At 41.6% G+C, this 16,848-nt stretch overlaps 1 protein-coding gene across 1 annotated transcript in view; it reads right to left on the bottom strand.

The window, feature by feature from the left end:
* Window positions 1–16,848, bottom strand: part of POLR3B (RNA polymerase III subunit B) — a 104,974-nt gene that overhangs the window by 53,809 nt on the left and 34,317 nt on the right. The window contains exons 11-15 of the mRNA XM_032836502.1: window positions 16,389–16,508; window positions 14,554–14,688; window positions 5,226–5,387; window positions 2,383–2,583; window positions 437–599 (exon numbers count right to left, since the gene is read on the bottom strand). Coding sequence (XP_032692393.1) covers window positions 437–599; window positions 2,383–2,583; window positions 5,226–5,387; window positions 14,554–14,688; window positions 16,389–16,508 — 781 coding nt within the window. The remainder of the gene's footprint in view (window positions 1–436; window positions 600–2,382; window positions 2,584–5,225; window positions 5,388–14,553; window positions 14,689–16,388; window positions 16,509–16,848) is intronic.

Genomic DNA, 16,848 nt, shown 5'->3' with positions numbered 1-16,848 from the left:
GCGACTGCAGCACGAGCCGAAGGAGAGGGCCTCCGGCCACAGGCTGCCGACAACCCATCACTGAGCGGCGGAATGTGAGGCAACTCGCTGTCAGGGCTGATCTGACTGTTTCTGCAGCATGTCTCACATGTTAAGCTTGAACTTAACGATCCCGTGCTGAGCCTTCCCCGCAGTGGACCCGCTGGCAGCTGTGAAAGGGCAGAAGGCAGCCACTGTCTGCAAAGTAACCTTGGACTCGGACAGCAGGACCCTCTCTGACCCTGAGGACAAGCCGGTGGGTAACGGTTTCTGTCAACATGTTTCTACCTCTAACGTAAGGCCTCCTGGGCCCAGAATTGAAGTTTATTTGTCCCTAAACACCTGGATGACAACAGCTGCCCTCCCCCTCCCCACCCAAAGACCCATCAGGCGCCACAGGTCTCTGTAACACACTCACCATTGAGGAAGACGAGAAACACGTTTGGGTAAGAGAGCTCTTCCCCACATAATAGATTCACATCTTCGACGCCCAGGTTACCGGCCAGCTTAACAATGGGCCCGTCTTCCATGTCTGTGGTGATGTGTGTCATGAGGGCCAAGTTCTTCACCAGACCACATGCCTAAAAAACAGAAGATAGTCATTTCTAAGACTGACCATAAGTAATACCAGGTACGGTTTGTGTCTGAAGAAAGCTCACTGCTTTGCTGGCGGCAACATAAAGAAGCACAGCCTTGTAGGGGCCACTTGGGAGATTCAGACAAAAGGCTTAAAAATGTATACACGGAGGAATTTATCCTAAGGTAGTAAACAAGGATATAAACATAGGTTTAGCCTCAGAAATGGTCAGCAAAGTACTATTTGAAACAGCAACTATGGATGGCATCATGAATGCTCCCTCAAAAAAGAAACTGATTACATAAGCTGTTATTCCCTGACGACAGAACACCATGGCCATTAAGATGACACGGCACAGAAACAGTAAAGGAAAACACTGATAGGTGTGGGTACCTGACAATATACACGTGGCCGGAAATGAGTCAGTCAACAAATTTAATGCCCAGTATCCTATAAAGCTTCCTGGTAGAAAAGGCAAAGGAAAGACCAAAGAACCGCTCCAATTAAGAGACTAAGGAAACATGGCAAGAAGCAGGTATAATTATGGGTAAGAAAAGAGACACGGGTGGGATAACTGGCAAGAACTGAGTAAGGTCTAGATTCTATAATCTATGGATTATAATCCTGTTACCAATGCGAATTTCAGGTTGATAACTGAGCGATGGTCCTATAAGATGTTCATATTTGGGGAATCTAGGTGAGGGACTATGGAAATTCTTTTTACTATTTTTGCAACTTTGGTGTACATTTAAAATGACTTTAAAACTAAAAAGAAATAAAATATTTTTAAACTCTCATACAACCAAAACACAACTTAAGACAAAATACGAACAAGGACATAACACAGCAAGTAGAAAACAAAACACTTGAGACACGTAACGTGTAGAGTGTGTCTTTGATTCTTTCAAACCATCTGCTGTGGTGATGCACAAGATAGGTACTTCAAGGAGGTTAGCTGAAACAAACTCTGGGAAATTCAGTGTTCCAAAGCCCAACGGGTAGAAGTTATGCAAATTTGACAAGCTGCATAATTCTAGTGTGAATTTCCATATGGTTTAAGATAAATTAGGAGCGGAATGGTAATTTTCTAAAAATCTTAACTCTGTATGGACTTCTATTTTCACTTCCCCCAAGTCATAACAAATTCCTACATTCTGGAACTTACATCTTTCACATGTCATAACAAACATATTGATTCATTCAGCAGATATCTGAAAACAAGGCTCTGGGCTAGAAGCTTGTGACGCAGTGGGAACCTAACAAGGTTCCTTCCTTCGGAAGTTTGCAGTTTACAACGAACAGAATCAGGCGACACCAACAACGGTCAGCATGAAGGAGAGAGGGCCATGGAGCAGAACCTCCGTCAGCTGCCCGGTTCTGTGCCCCTGCTGGCTGTCACTGCTAAGTCTGATGCCCTCTCAGTACAGCCAAGGAAAATAAGGAGTTGCTTAAAAAGAAATGCCCATGACCAAAGGTGAGGAGTCTCTCAATTTTCTCTCACATTCTCATCTCCTCTTCATTGCATGGCTTGATTCTCGGGGACAGGCTAAAACAAGCAAGAACATGGGGACCATATTTCTACTGAGGTGAGATACTACATCGACTGCCTCTGTTGGCACTGGCTTTTGGATGACACTGATGATGTCCTGACAGGCTGCATCAGTTATTTCTCTGCTAGATAAGTGGCTGACCCAAGAAAGGCTATGGCCTGCAGGAATGGGGGCAGAAGCAGAACACCGGCAACAGGTATTGGCTCCGACACAGCAAAGACGCCACGGGTACCTCACCTCTCCCTCAGGAGTATCCGAAGGACAGAGCATTCCCCACTGAGATGGCTGGAGGGAACGAGGACCGCTCACTTTTCTTGTTTTTTCAAACTGAGAGGAGATTCTTGTCATCATGCCCAGTGCGGATATATACGACAAGCGAGAGAGCACTTGAGTCACACCCTGGCGGTCCATTTTAAATCTCTTTAGAGACCAATTTCCCTGTGAAGGGGGAAAAAAAAAAGACATAAGACCACCTCTGATGTGCTCATATGTTGCCTGATATGTTGCAGTCACTCTGAGAAGTTCATCACAGAAACGATTTCTTTGTGAAATTAGAGCCAGGATGTACATTCAAAAATCAAAATATCACAGTTAAAATGAAAATTGAGCTAAGTCACTCACTCGAGCTTTCTAAGGCTTTCATGAATATCACCTGTGTCTAGCAACCAGGTCAGAATGTTCTGATGTATCAACATTATCACATCACGGCGTTTACTTTCTGAAGAACTAATTATATCCTGAATAAGCCGGTTCAACCAGAGATTTCCACTGGAAGCAGTAGGCTAATTAATAGAACACTAGGAGTTTCTACACACATTTTTAAGGTAAAAGTAGCTCGAAGCTCAAAGTGACAATTTCATGTGGGAATATGCCATTATTTGGATGTCTTCCAAAATCTGTCTGAATTAGAGGAAAATATAATAGAAAATGACCAAAAAAAAATGACTCCAATAGCAGGTTACCAGGGATAATGAATAAATTGTAGGCTTCTTAATCAAGGTTAAAAATTGCATATATATTTATATGAAGAGATTTATATATTCTCTATGGCTATCATGTCAATCTTAAAATAGGTGTATAGGAAATAAATCTTGAACATTTAGTTTATCTCCTATGCAGTGAATATACTGTATTAAATACACACACTAAATTCTCTGAAAGATAATTTGAAGATCAAGGTTAGAAATGGTTAAATTTTCAGTTCATGGCAACATGAATAGTAGAAAACAGTACGCATAGAAAAGTGAAGTAGAAAATGTTCAAAAAAATTACTGATTCAATAATCTTTCTGATTCAAAAGCAAAAATTACATCTGCTAAATGGTAGGTCTTCATTTTTCTTTTGAGATTCTAATGAAAGCTATGTCTGTTCTCTTGGGGAAAATGTGCCTAGTCCCACAAACACAAAATTTTACATCCCACTTCCAGGGAAGGACTCAGGGATCCCAGGCTAAAAATGCTAACAGGAGAAAAATTGTCAGAGTTTCAGAAGGAGATAAGGTGATCCGCTTGAATTAAAATATGGGACTCTGGGGGAGTTCTCTCACAAACTGAAGCATAATCATTATTATTTAAGATCCATCACTGCAGAAATTTGAGGTTTCCGAAAACCTGGGAGAGTTAAATTACAGGAATAAACTGTCCATTACACAGAAAAGGAACAGAGCAAACACATTATTCCACGAGTTAACAACTTCTGTTGCTTTTTCAGTTAACTCCTTTCCTGCTCTGAACGGGGGAGGCCTCGTAAACCAACTGGCGCCCCAAGAGTAGGCGTGAGGAAGGTAAATAAATATTCTGCACAGAGCTAAAATAAGGCCGCAGCTGCTGGCAAATAGGAAGTAGGTGGGGAGTGAAGCCGAGATGTCCAACGGGAGGGTTTGTTCTAGTATTCTGCGCGAGTCTTACAAAAGGGAGAGAAGAGGAACAGACAAGGAGTCTAGAACTGCCCTTTGGAGAAAACGTTGTTTGTTGAAAATATGCTACTAAATACAGAGAATTTTAGAGCTGATCCTCTCCTAGACGCCGACGCGTTGGGGTCCACCTGCAACAAGGTGTCCTGCCAACTTTTTGAGTGAGCAGTTTTCTCCAGGAGGTAAAGCGGTGTCACTAGGGGGCAAAAGAACTACTCCAAAAAGCTATCGTGACCTGAAAATCATGGGTTGAGACGCAAGGAAAAGTCACTCTACCAGACAGGTGCTCGAGTGCTCTTTGGGGGCGTCTCTTCTAATACGCGGGGATCTACTTTCACACAGGCGTGGGCCACGAGAGCTGAACGTGTCTAGATGGGCACAAAGGGCCCGGGTCACCCCGGGTTAGAGGTGGCTGTCACCGCAGGGGCTGTTCGCACAGATCCACTGGCTAGTTTCTAAAGACACACGTGGCGGCAAGTCTGCCACGAGTTCTTTCGTTGTCAAGAGAATCGACGTGTTGTTATTCCACACTACTCTGCCGGGGTGAGATCCCATCTATAAAGCCAATCTTATGTCTGCCATGCAAAACACAACGAGACTTCATCAGATAGGCGTAGAGGCGTGATACTTTAAGAAAGGGAACCAAACCCATCTGATAACCTTCTGTGAAAGCCGGGGGCCCTGCACACATGGCAGCTGCCGAGGCCTGAATCCGTCACTCACGTGAGGAACAGCTGATGCCCTCTGAGGAATACAAACGTACAATGAAATGAAACATTCTGTATTGTTTTGGACCAAAGTTATCATTAATAAAACTACTTGCACTATGTCAGTTTTATCACAGAAAACAATAGGAAAAAGTATCCATTGAAAGAACGGCTATTTCCAGTTAAACTAAAAGATTTCTCCACCACGTAAGAGGATCTGTTTTCTTATTGCCTTATACAACAGGGATGACAATTTGGCAATGAAGCTATATTGTAACAAAATCCCTAGTGACTGATATTTAATCTGTAGACTATCTTTCAAAATAGAAAATTTATGATGTGTAAAAACACCCTTTAAATATATTTTTTCACCTAGAGTCCCAAAGTCCTTTAAACTTCCATTCCACGGAATCGATGTATAACTAAGTCCCAAGACCCTAGCCAAATGACTGACGCCTTACTGTAGAAATGGCGTTCACCATGCCGTTGGTGATCTGGTCCTGACGCATGTGCTTCACAACGTCAAACTGAGCTGCTCTTTGCTTAGGAATCACCTGGTCTGCAATCTTCTTCATTTCAGAATTAAATTTTTTGAATAAATCTTCAAAAAGAAGTGACAAAAGCTAAAAAAAAAAAAAAAAGCATATGGTGAAATTTCAAGATGTATTACTAGTCTATTTAATAAATGTTAGGTGTTTGTTTGTTAAACTGTTTTTTTAAAAAGATGGGGAAACTGCTTATCCATGAAAAAATATTTTAAAATTCAATTCGATAAACATGTACTTTTCTACGGGCTCATCACTATATGAGGCACTGGGAATGAGACCAAAAAAACGATGACACAACTTCTGTACTGAAGGACATTTAATTTAGACCAGTCACTTCCAGACATGTAGATTTCTCTGATCAATGACCTAAGTTTTAATTTTATAGATAAAGATCATTAAAACCCCCAAAAAGGGTGGAGGAGAAGAATTACTGTTAAAAAAAAGTCTGACAACCCCAAAGATGTGGCGCCTCTATCCCTGGTAAAAACGTAAGTCAGAACAACTACTCGGAGGACAGTTGCCATTAATCTAGTCTTCCCTAAACCCCCTCAGTTCCTCCCCTAGGTACATCCCCACAGCAGAGCTGCTCAAACTTCGGCAAGCGTGGTAATCATGCTCCAGGATTGTTAAAACGCAAATTGCTGGCCCCGCCCCTACAGTTTCTAATTCAATAGGTCCAAGAATTTGCATATCTAACAAGTTCCCAGGAGATGCTGGAGCTGCTGGTGGGGGAAGGGCACCTTGAGCATCACTGCCCTTCACAAATGTGCAGATACAAAAATGTACAGATACAAGATGTTCACAGCAGCATTATCTGCATATGCTAAAAACTGAAAGCCATACCAATAAGATTTAGTTAGATAAACTGTGGCAGACTCGAAATAATGGAACACTATAAAGCAATGAAAATAAACAAAATTGAAACGAAATGAGTAAGATCATGGCTGGATCTTAAAAGCATAATATTGAGTGACAGAAACCACACACAGAAGAGTATGTGTGGTATGATTCCATTTACTAAGGTTCAAAACCACCAAAACTGAACTCTAATTTAATGGCAAAACTCTATAGAAAAGCAAGGACACAAATACCATAAAAATCAGGTGGGGGGAGGATTTTGATCAGGCAGGGGCATGCTGTAGGGGAACTTCTACTGAAGTGTTCAAATGACAGTATTTCTCGATCTGAGTGCTATTTACAAAGGTATTTGTTTTTTAACAACTTGGTGAGCTGAAATTCATGTTTCACTCCCTTTTCTGTCTATATGTAATATTTCCTTAATAAAAAGCTTATAATACAATACCCACCAATTACTCTGACATCATCTCATCTTTGAAAGAACATTTTAACATCAAAAAACAGGACAGCAAATAATCTCAGAAGAAAAACACAAAAAAGTAAATACAATTTGCTTGGTAAAACTCAAACCATCCGGGGGTGCCTGGCTCAGTCGGTTAAGCGTCTGCCTTCACCTCAGGTCATGATCCCAGGATCCTAGGATAGAACCCTGAGTCAGGCTCTCTGCTCAGTGGGGAACCTGCTTCTCCCTCTCCCTCTGCTCTCTGCACCTGCCACTACCTCTCACCCTCTGTCTCTCTCAAATTAAACTCAAACCATCCATCCTTGCTCATTCTTCTTCAGACCAGTGAAAACTGAATCATGGATTCACACCAATCCTCCAACCAGTGGTCTGGGTACAATCTATATAAGCAGAGAATGACGTAAAGGTAACAGAGACCAAAGTCAAGTCTGAAACAAAATAGTTCAGCCTATGCTAGAAAAAAACATTAAAGTGTTTAAGCCCTCACCCTAAAATTATTGGAAAGGAGTATTAATGAATGATTTCATGAAACAGATGAACAGTAGAGGTGGAAGGAAGGCTCGGCTCTGGAGGGAGTGGAGAGCTTAAGAAAGATTTGCGAATTCCATATTCAAGAGAAACAGAAAGCCAGAAGACAATATCCCCTCCACTCTAATAATAAAAAAAGATAAATCAACTATGAAATCATACATTTTTGGAGTTTAGCCGAGAGCTAAGGTTGCAAGGCACCCAGAGGAACTGAATACAAGGGTTAGGGTCTGGATGTCCAGGAAGAGACAGGACACATGACAGAGAGGACATCTGTCACAGAAGAAGAAATGTGACAAAATGTTAAGTACTTCTTAAATGCCAAATGCAAGCTCTCATGGAAGCTTAGAATCCTTCGGAGCCTCTGACATAAGAGGTTCTACACCCACAAGTTCTTTTCCGTGGAGTGCTCCCAAAAGACTGGTGTCAAACAAAAGACCTGAAAAAGATTCCTTCATTGGAACAAGCAACAAAACCCTGTCTCCCCTAACTTTTGCTCAGATGAAGCAAACGCTTCAAGTTGCCAGAGAAGCTTCAGGAAACCCTCCTGCCAATACAGTTCCGGGGAAAGGTGACCCGCACTGAGAGAGGGATAGAAGCCTCTGTTCCTGAGACTGCTCCCACCACAAGCCTTGTATCTAGTAATAAGCAATAGCAAACCTACCGCTTCAGGAAGCCCAGCGAACCCTCTGGTCACCAATTGTAGGAAAAAGGACAAGGCCAGATGGAAGAGGTGAGAGAAGCCAAACTGCATCTTCCCTGCGAGAGGAGCAGGAAACATGCTGGGGTCAAGTATCCTGCACTGGTACATAGCCAGGACCGGATACCACAGACACAGGCAGGAAACGGAAAGCTTCGCTTTATAAAATTGGGGAACAGGACAGAATGCCCATTCTTACCACTTCTACTCAACGCGGTATTTGGGGTAGCGTTCTGTGCACTAGGGCAAGAAAAAGAAAATATATAAAAGTTGGAAAGGGAGAAGTAAAACTGTCATTACTTGCCGATAAGTTGAATGTCCACATAAGAAATCCCAGAGTCTTAAAAAACAAAACAAAACAAAAACTAGTAGACCCAGTAAGTGAGCTTAGCAAGCCTGCAAGATACAAGGTTAGTATACAAAAAGAAATTGTGTTTAAATTTTTAAAAAAGATTTATTTATTTGAGAGAGGGAGGGAGGGAGGGAGAGCATGAGCAGGGGGTGAGACAGAGGGAGAGGGAGAAAGAGAATCTTAAGCAGACTCCATGCAGACCAAGGAGCCCAATGCAGGGCTCGACCTCATGACCCAGAGATCATGACTTGGGCCAAAACAAAGAGTTAGGCACTTAACTGTCTGAGCCACCTGGGCACCCCCCAAAAAAACTGCATTTAAAACATTACTGAGAGACTTTAAAAAGAATCTGAGATACACTATGTTCACAGATTAGAAGACTCAGTATTATTTAGACATCAATTCTTCCCAACTTATTCTATAAATTCAATCAAAATACCAATCAAAAACTAGCAGGCTTTTTTTTGTTCCTCAAAAATGGAAACGCTAATTCTAATAGTTAAGTAAAAATGTTAAAATTCCCAAGTTTATGATGATAGAAAAAAAAAAAAAACATTATCTGTGGAAGAAACAAGAGAGCTAAAACAGTATTCCATAAACTGGGTAAAAAAAAAATCTAGCAAGCATCTACCCTGCCTTTTCTACATAAATTACATCTCAGAGTAACCAAAGAGATTATAGAGAAAAGTATTCATTATTGAAAATTCGAGCTAAAAAAAGCAGAAAGAGTAAATTAGAGTATCACTACTTTGCATGCCCTAATCAAACAATGGGTAATAGAATGATCACCATCAGCTGTTAAATAAAACCATCAGGACTTGGGCACCTGAGTGGCTCAGTGGGTTAAAGCCTCTGCCCTTACCTCAGGTCATGATCCCAGGGTCCTGGGATGGAAACACGCATCAGGCTCTGTGCTCAGCCGGGAGCCTGCTTCCCAACCCCCAACCTGGCCTCCTCTGCCTCTGCCTGCCTCTCTGCCTACTTGTGATCTCTGTCTGTCAAATAAATAAACTCTTAAAAAAAAAAAAAAAAGAAATCCTAAGAAATACCAAGAACCAAACACTGAAAAAAAAAAAAAAGAAATCAGGATAAAAGATGATGGGGAACTTTACAATAGATGAATCAGGACCCCACACCCCTAAACCCGGTGATCACCAATTTCAATGACACAAAGTATAGAAACAACCAGTCAAACTCTCCCTGATAGGCTACAATAGCCAACTGCACAATGCAACCCAGGAAGCATTCTAGCCAAAAAAAGAATTAAAAAAAAAAAAAAAAAAGAGAGAGATCTTGACTATGACCCAGTCTCTGATTTTGATTCCTGGTTTACAAAAAATTTAGAGGACAGAGAAATATATAATATAAAGATGCGATGAGGATACTATCAGCAAAACCCAGAATTACAAAAAAAAAAAGGAGAATGCAAATCAATACCACAAGGAGATGCCACTTTACACCCACTAGGCAAAAGTGTACAAAGTCTGATACTAAGGCACAGGACAAAGGTCATGAGAACTCCTATACCGTACAACAGACAAATACTTGGGAAACTAGTTCGATATTCTCCAGTTAAACTAAAGATTTAACTTGACTCCAGGACTTGGCATTCCTATTTGTAGAGATTCTTGCATATTGGCACCAGAAAATATAAATAAGAATGTTAGTATTTTTTTTAAAAAGGGAAAATCATAGAAAGGAATGACTGGCAAAATAAAGTGTTATTTATCGTGAATATATAGATACCTTATTTACCATATCATATTCCATATATACAACGGAATATAATACCAAACTGGAAGTACAGTGACATGCAACAATATAGACAAATGTTAAAAACAATGCTAAGTGAAGAAAAATGTTGCTGAAAAATGTATATGGTATGAATCTATTTTTATAAAACTCAAAAATAAGCAAAACTTATTGCAATAAAATATTTAAAAATTTTAAAGATGTAATTTTTAAAAGTGCAAAAATTCAGGATGGGAGAAAAAAGAGGAACAGAGTAAGAAATACACAGGTGAATGGAATGGTATTAATAACGGTTGATTATTAAGAATTTCTTAAGAGTGGCTCTGGGGGTATTGATTTTATTTGTACCCTTCCCTTCATAACTTGACATATATGTAACATTTAAATTTTTATTTTCATGTTAAAATTACATAATAAAAATTAAATGATATTAAACCATGAGGACTATCTGAAACAGTATGACCACAGAAGCCAAATCAATGGGATGGAATAGAAAGTCCTAAAAACAGACAAGGATGGTTCTGTTTCCGGAACTGGTAAGAGTAGCTCCTACCAGATGGACTCACCTGCTGATAATAAAGTCTGGACAAAATATTAAAACTACCTGAATTATGGGGAGGCCACATTGGTAAGAAGGGTCCAAGCTATGCTGAGAAGCTAAAATTCAGAGAGAGAGACCCGCGATCTTACTGGATTGAAGACCCAGATGAAAAAGAGCTGAGCTATGGGAGAAAACCCCCAAATTATGTGTGTAAACTTAGCCCAAATCTCTGGCTGACCCCTGAGGTGTGTACCAAGTCTTTCCAGTGCCCCAAATCTGGGTGGAGGTTGTAACTGCTTCTTCCAATACAGTAGAAATTAAAAAAGCCTAAGACCAGGTCATGGAGGCCCCTTGGGCTCTGTCTCGTTCATGGGACACATTCACTCACAGCCCAGAGCCACCGATGGCACATCACTGGACAGGTCAGGTCCTAGGCAAGAACCTTCCAGCCTTCCCCACAACCATTAGCAAAACACTGCCAACTGACCTCCATCTACACCATGGGAAACAAGAATCAAACAGCCAAATCCTGCCTGAATTCCTGATCCACAACTGTGAGCTGAAATGAAATGGTGGTTGTTTGGGGATAGCATGTCACATAGCAACAGATAATCAGAACACCATTTACGAAAAGTTCCTGAGACTAGAGAGGTGGCTCACTACTAATAAATAGTAGGTGTGCTTCTTCAATAATCAAATATAATACATATTACAAGTACTTGAGTTCCTCTGTAAAATTAATTGCCTTCTTTTTTTTCCCTTTGTAGGCATTTTTTTCTTCCTTTAAAAGAGGAAGAAAAAAGTTTGACCTATTTGTAATGTAAGTTACTAACAAAACATTAAAGTAATATCACGGTGGAGGGTGACATATACACTATTTACTTACAAAGGAATTCTGAAACTCAGTGAAACCATGTAAGCTAAAGATTTCCCAAGTTCCATACGGACTATATTCTCGAATGTTTACAACCCATAGGTAGATTTTGGACTCAGAAGGAAGAAAATATTAAAAGCAAATGAGTCTTCTCCTCGAGCTACCTACTACTGAAAAATTTCCAAAGTGGAATGTGAGTTTAAATTAGACACGTTCTCCCACTTTCCTACTAAAATCAACTTTGCAGATAGGAAAGCCAGGATTTTAGACTTGAATGTATGACGTCAGAAGCATTCTACAAAGAAAACTTCCTCCTCTGAGAGCTTGTTAAACCTTTCTCCCACTCAGACCCAGCAGCCTCACTCATGGGAAGAAAGGATACGGGAAGGGAAGCAGGTGCAGAGGGGGGAGCAGGATGGAGAGGCCCACCGCAGCAGCTTCCTGGGCAAACTGGCAAAAGGGACCTGAATAAGCAATCTGAACAGAAGAAAATGCCCTTCACCTAAACCACAGAAGGTCAGCTCTATTTTAACAAGTCCCTCACACTTAGACTTTCGTGTCTCAAATTCCAGCTGAATTGGTTGTGGCCCCGATTCAAACCCAAGGAAGCACCTCTCGTTCTAAACAAGTAAAACCTGAGCGCACACTCAACAGACGTACTGCCTCATTAAATTTCTCCACCTCTAAATTTTCGGTTTAAGAGAAATTACGTTCCCCAGTTCACGGGGCAGTGAGAAACTACAGGGCCACATCGCACAATAAGCCGCATTATTTAGGTCAAGAGTAAAAGGATGAGAAGAGATGAAGCACTGGTGATAATATTCGTACGAGGCCCGCCAGCCTGTCGAGGACAGGAACACTACGAGCAAATTATATTTAAGGGAAAAAATGCTGACAGCTCATCAATTGATTTGCAATGAAAATGCTAAAAAAAAAAATTAATAAAGAAGTTAAGCTGCTGAAATACAGTTTCACCAATTAGCTTAATGTCAGAGAATTCTAATTAGGCGTCTTGAGATTGCTATTTAGTGTTAAGCCTTCAGAGTGCCAAATTCTCCTTTTCACACAAACTGGTTGCAAAATTAAAGACATTAGGCAGCCTTAATTACATTATCAGAACAGCTGGGATTAGGCAATCTCTGAAGTCAAGACGGCATTCTTTTGTCACAGGGTGGAAATCCCTGGCTTTCCAGGGTGCCGGATTTTTGGTGCCGTTCCATATCTCACCCATACAAAGCAAGCTGCATTAGAAACAAAAAATTTGCAGACAAAGAACAGAGTAATGCTCAGCAAATAATGAACACATTACCGAAAAAGAAAAGGTAGGTGAAAAGATTAAGCCTGAAATCGGTAGGTTTTGCTAACACCTCTACTGGCGGCTGGCCTGCCAGCCCTCCGGTGGCAGAGAGACTGCGGGAAAGCTCTGTGAACCCACTTGGCCAGTGGAAGGCAGCTCTGTTATCTAAAGCTGAAGCACATTATACTCCCTCGTCCCACGGGCTGTGAAATTAGCAGCTATTGTTTTTCCACATTTTTGCCAACACAATGCCTTTTATGTCTTTACATTGTTTATAAAGCAATGTTTTCTTGCGCATGGGAACCTCTTTTTAATTCTAATTTTTTAAGCAACAGGATAGTCTCTCCTCTCCTGACTCCATTCCTTATTCCTCTAAACAATCAACATTTTTTTTTCATGGCCTCATTTAACAGCATGATTTTTTTCCTATTAAGAAACTAAAAATTGGGACTGATGGTGATGGAACACCCAAAAGACCCTGAACAGGGGTCAATCTGAAGGTGGCAAAAAACCCACCTGCTAGCACCAACCATGAACCACACGGACCTTCCCCTGTAGTCCAGACACTAACCCTTTTACAAAACCTAAAACTGCCATCATTTTTTAATCCCAGTTTTTAAATTTTAGTTGTAGTATCTGTTATCCTAGGCACCATCATCTGTCATCTGGAATATTGCCACAGCCCCCTAACTGGCTCGCTTCCTTCCCTGTTTGTCTCCAAATCTGATCTTTCTAAAGAAAATCAGAGTGTGTCACCTGCGTGGTTAAAACTCTTCCGTGGTTTTCCACAGCAAGGAAACTCAATCCAAACGCCCTTGCACGGCCCCCAGGCTAGTTCTCCAATGTCCTCCCCACCCCCACAGCTCCTGCCCAGCCCAGTGACCGTCTCCCAGCTCCCCAGGCTAGAACCGTGAGGGGATGGACATACTCGCAAGGGTATCTTATTGGAATGCAATTCCCAAGGTTGCAGGCGATTTGCTTCTCCTCACTGATGTCTCAGGGGGAATGTCTGAAGGCTCAGCTTAAAATACATCACTTTTGTCAAAGAAATCTTTCCTGATCATCCTGATAAAAGTAACATCCCTTCCCTCCACCAACACTGTAGCTCTCTAACATCACCCTGTTTGGGGTTTTCTTTAAACACATAAGATTGTTTCCTACTATCTCATTTCTTTCCTGTTCACATGCTCACCGTCTCTCTCCCACCAAAATGCACTTCGAGAGCAGGTGCCTCACAGGTTGTCACTCACCGACACGTCCTCTGGTGCCTACTAGCTTTACCTGGGTTTTCGAGAGACGAGTATCAGTGACTGCTATCCTCGATGAGCTTACTATCTAATGGGGAAAGAGGCTTGCAGGTATAGAATCGTGCATACTTCAGCATGTAAATATAGGCCCGAACCAAGAAGAAGTTTCAGAGAGGGGGACTCAAAGAATGAAGAATGGGCGGGAGCTCCTCACTAGGGGGAGGACAGAGGGAGACGAGGCAGGGACCACTGAGGCAGAAGGCATAACTCAAAGACAGGGAGGATGAAAGAGCATCCCCGTGTGCTTGGGAAGGGGGAAGTGGCCTGCCCTGGCGGGAGGCAGGGCCGCAAAAGGGCGCTGGGGGGAGTTTGCCAGGGACCCTGGAAGCCCTGCTCAAGACACTATGCTTTGCCCTATAGAACCGTCAGACTTTCATGAATTCCACAGAGGAGTTGCAGGGGAAAGGCAAGCAGGCAGAGAAATAAGCCCTTAGATTCCAAGTCACGCTGGGAGGCTCCCTTTTATCTGTTTTAATACGAGGAGTTCAAGGAAGCATTCATGCTCTGAAAAACCTGGAACCCCACGCCTGAAGCTCAGGCCTGCTGACATAAAGCTTAAAGTAAATCACCTGTCCTGCCAACTCCAATCGCTTGTTACCGTAATAGTCCCGGTCGTCCACTTTGTTATCTCCCTGGGCCAGAATCACTCTTCGTACCATCACGGCAGTGTAGATACACTTCGCTCGGAAATTGAATTCTTTAACCTGTAATTTGGGAGTTAGAGAAAATTTCTGAGACAATGCATGTTAGCCACTATCAACTCCTTCCTTCCCTGTACCTTTCGCGCCTCTCCTTCAAAGAGGTGGCGCCCACCAACCCTCCCTGGGCTGGTCTTTAAATCACACTTGCCACTTCCTTTCTCTGGGTCCCCAGGCACCATGGCAGAAAGCCAGGACACTGCTGGGCACAGAAAGCCTGCTTGGAAAAGCACTGGGGAGCCAGAGACACTCACTGTTGCTATTTGACTTTAAAATGGTCTTTCCAGTCATCCAGAGGAGTTTAAAGTTCTGTTGAGTCCCAGCTTTCATAGTAAGAATTTTCTAATTCTTTGAATTAGCTCAAAAGACATACAAATGGCAGCCAAAGGGCAGAATCAGAGATCTGTATGGATTTTTTTTTAGCCAGCAAGGTATTTTAAAATAAGAAATTCCTGTGTTTATGTGGTCACTCTCCATTTCCACAGAGCCCTCGACTTGACTTTATGATCAGCTCCTAGAGTGTGCGACCCCTGAATTAGATCATTCATGGACAATACACATGGTAACTCATTACAAAACCAGACTATTTGTTTAGCAAGACTGTCTACCCAATAATTCTATCACTTAGAGTAACATTACCTTAGAGACGAATGGTAACTCTTGCCCACACCCCACAGGCCAACATGGCCAATCTCGTTTAATGATAAATAAGTAAGAAGTGAATACAATTGACCTTTGAACACCGTTAGAGGCACCAGCCCCTCAACATTCAAAACTCTGTGTATAACTTTTAACTCCCCCAAAACTTAACTACTAATAGCCTACCGCTGACCAGAAGCCTTACTGTTAACAGAAACAACACATATTTTGATTGTTATATACTGTTTTCTCTTATAATAAAGTAAGCTACAAAAAAATGTCATCAAGAAAATCATAAGAGAAAATACATTTACAGCACGGTACTGTACTTGCTGAAAGAAAAAAAACAACACATTTCTAAGTGGACCCATATAGTTAAAACACACATTATTCAAGAATCACCTGTATCAAGCATGGGTTCTAGGATCAGAGGAAGGATTCTAGCTCTTCTCTGACCAGTAACCGGCTGGGGGACAAGACAAACCACCTAGTTTGTCTGGACCCGAGCGCCTTCACCGGAAGTAAAGGAGGCTGGACAATGTGAACTCTGAAACTCAAGGTCTAAGGGATGAACCATCCAGCACTTTAGGAAGTGTCTATGGTGGTAACGGTAGCACAAGAGGGAGACCGTACTTGAGGCCACAGAACCACACACTTAAAGATGGTCAATTTTATGTCACATATTTTACAATAAAATAAAGTATATGAGCAAGGCACTGCAAGTTTGTTTCATTGAAAAACATCTAACACCACCTCTGTCCTTCAAAACCGTGAGACCAAGTAGTAGCTCTCGTACATGTGTGAACACAGGAAACCATAGTTTTACATTGAAACAAGACCCAGAGAGACTAAATATGATGCTAAGGATAGCACATGGCTAAAATTCCCCAAGTACAAATAATCTACTGATAAGGGAAGCTTATTTCCATGGGGCAGCCCAGTCTTTTTTTAGACTCTCTCTTTTTTCTTACGGAACTAGATATTAAGTAACGTGAACCTGCACCCAAAGTTCTCTGGCAGACGGGCCCATGGGGCCCTCAGTTCTCAGCAGCACAGGTGCTACCCACCGGCACGTGCGTCAGGATGGTAGAAGCCAGGAGCTCTCTTGCCTCTTCTATCTTCGTCTTCTTTGGTCCACCTCCCCACATCCTTTGCCTCCTTACTTTGTTCCCTATATATTTTAATGCCTATAAAAACAGAATATCATCATGTTTGAATGACACCCGTCGGAGGGAATCTATTAAACACCCACCCAAACAAAACACTATACACAAAACGATCTCTGGATACAGAGAATGCTGCATGAAGCTTAGTCAAAAATCAACATTTGTCATGAATCAATGACAAAAACTAGCATTACATGCTGTCCAATAAACTAGTTCCCTTTTCATAATTTGTTTTCTTACTACAAAATTGATACATGATCACTGTAGGAAAATTATAATATATAAATAAGAATATATGTACATACACACACACACACACATATATACACATTATATATATGAAGCAGCCAACCCTCCACCC

This window comes from Lontra canadensis, unplaced genomic scaffold (genome assembly GCF_010015895.1).
Source record: "Lontra canadensis isolate GAN:19392208 unplaced genomic scaffold, GSC_riverotter_1.0 scaffold93, whole genome shotgun sequence".
Lineage (NCBI taxonomy): Eukaryota > Metazoa > Chordata > Mammalia > Carnivora > Mustelidae > Lontra > Lontra canadensis.
The sequence above is the reverse complement of the archived record's forward strand: the minus strand, read 5'-3'. Positions and strand labels throughout refer to the sequence as shown.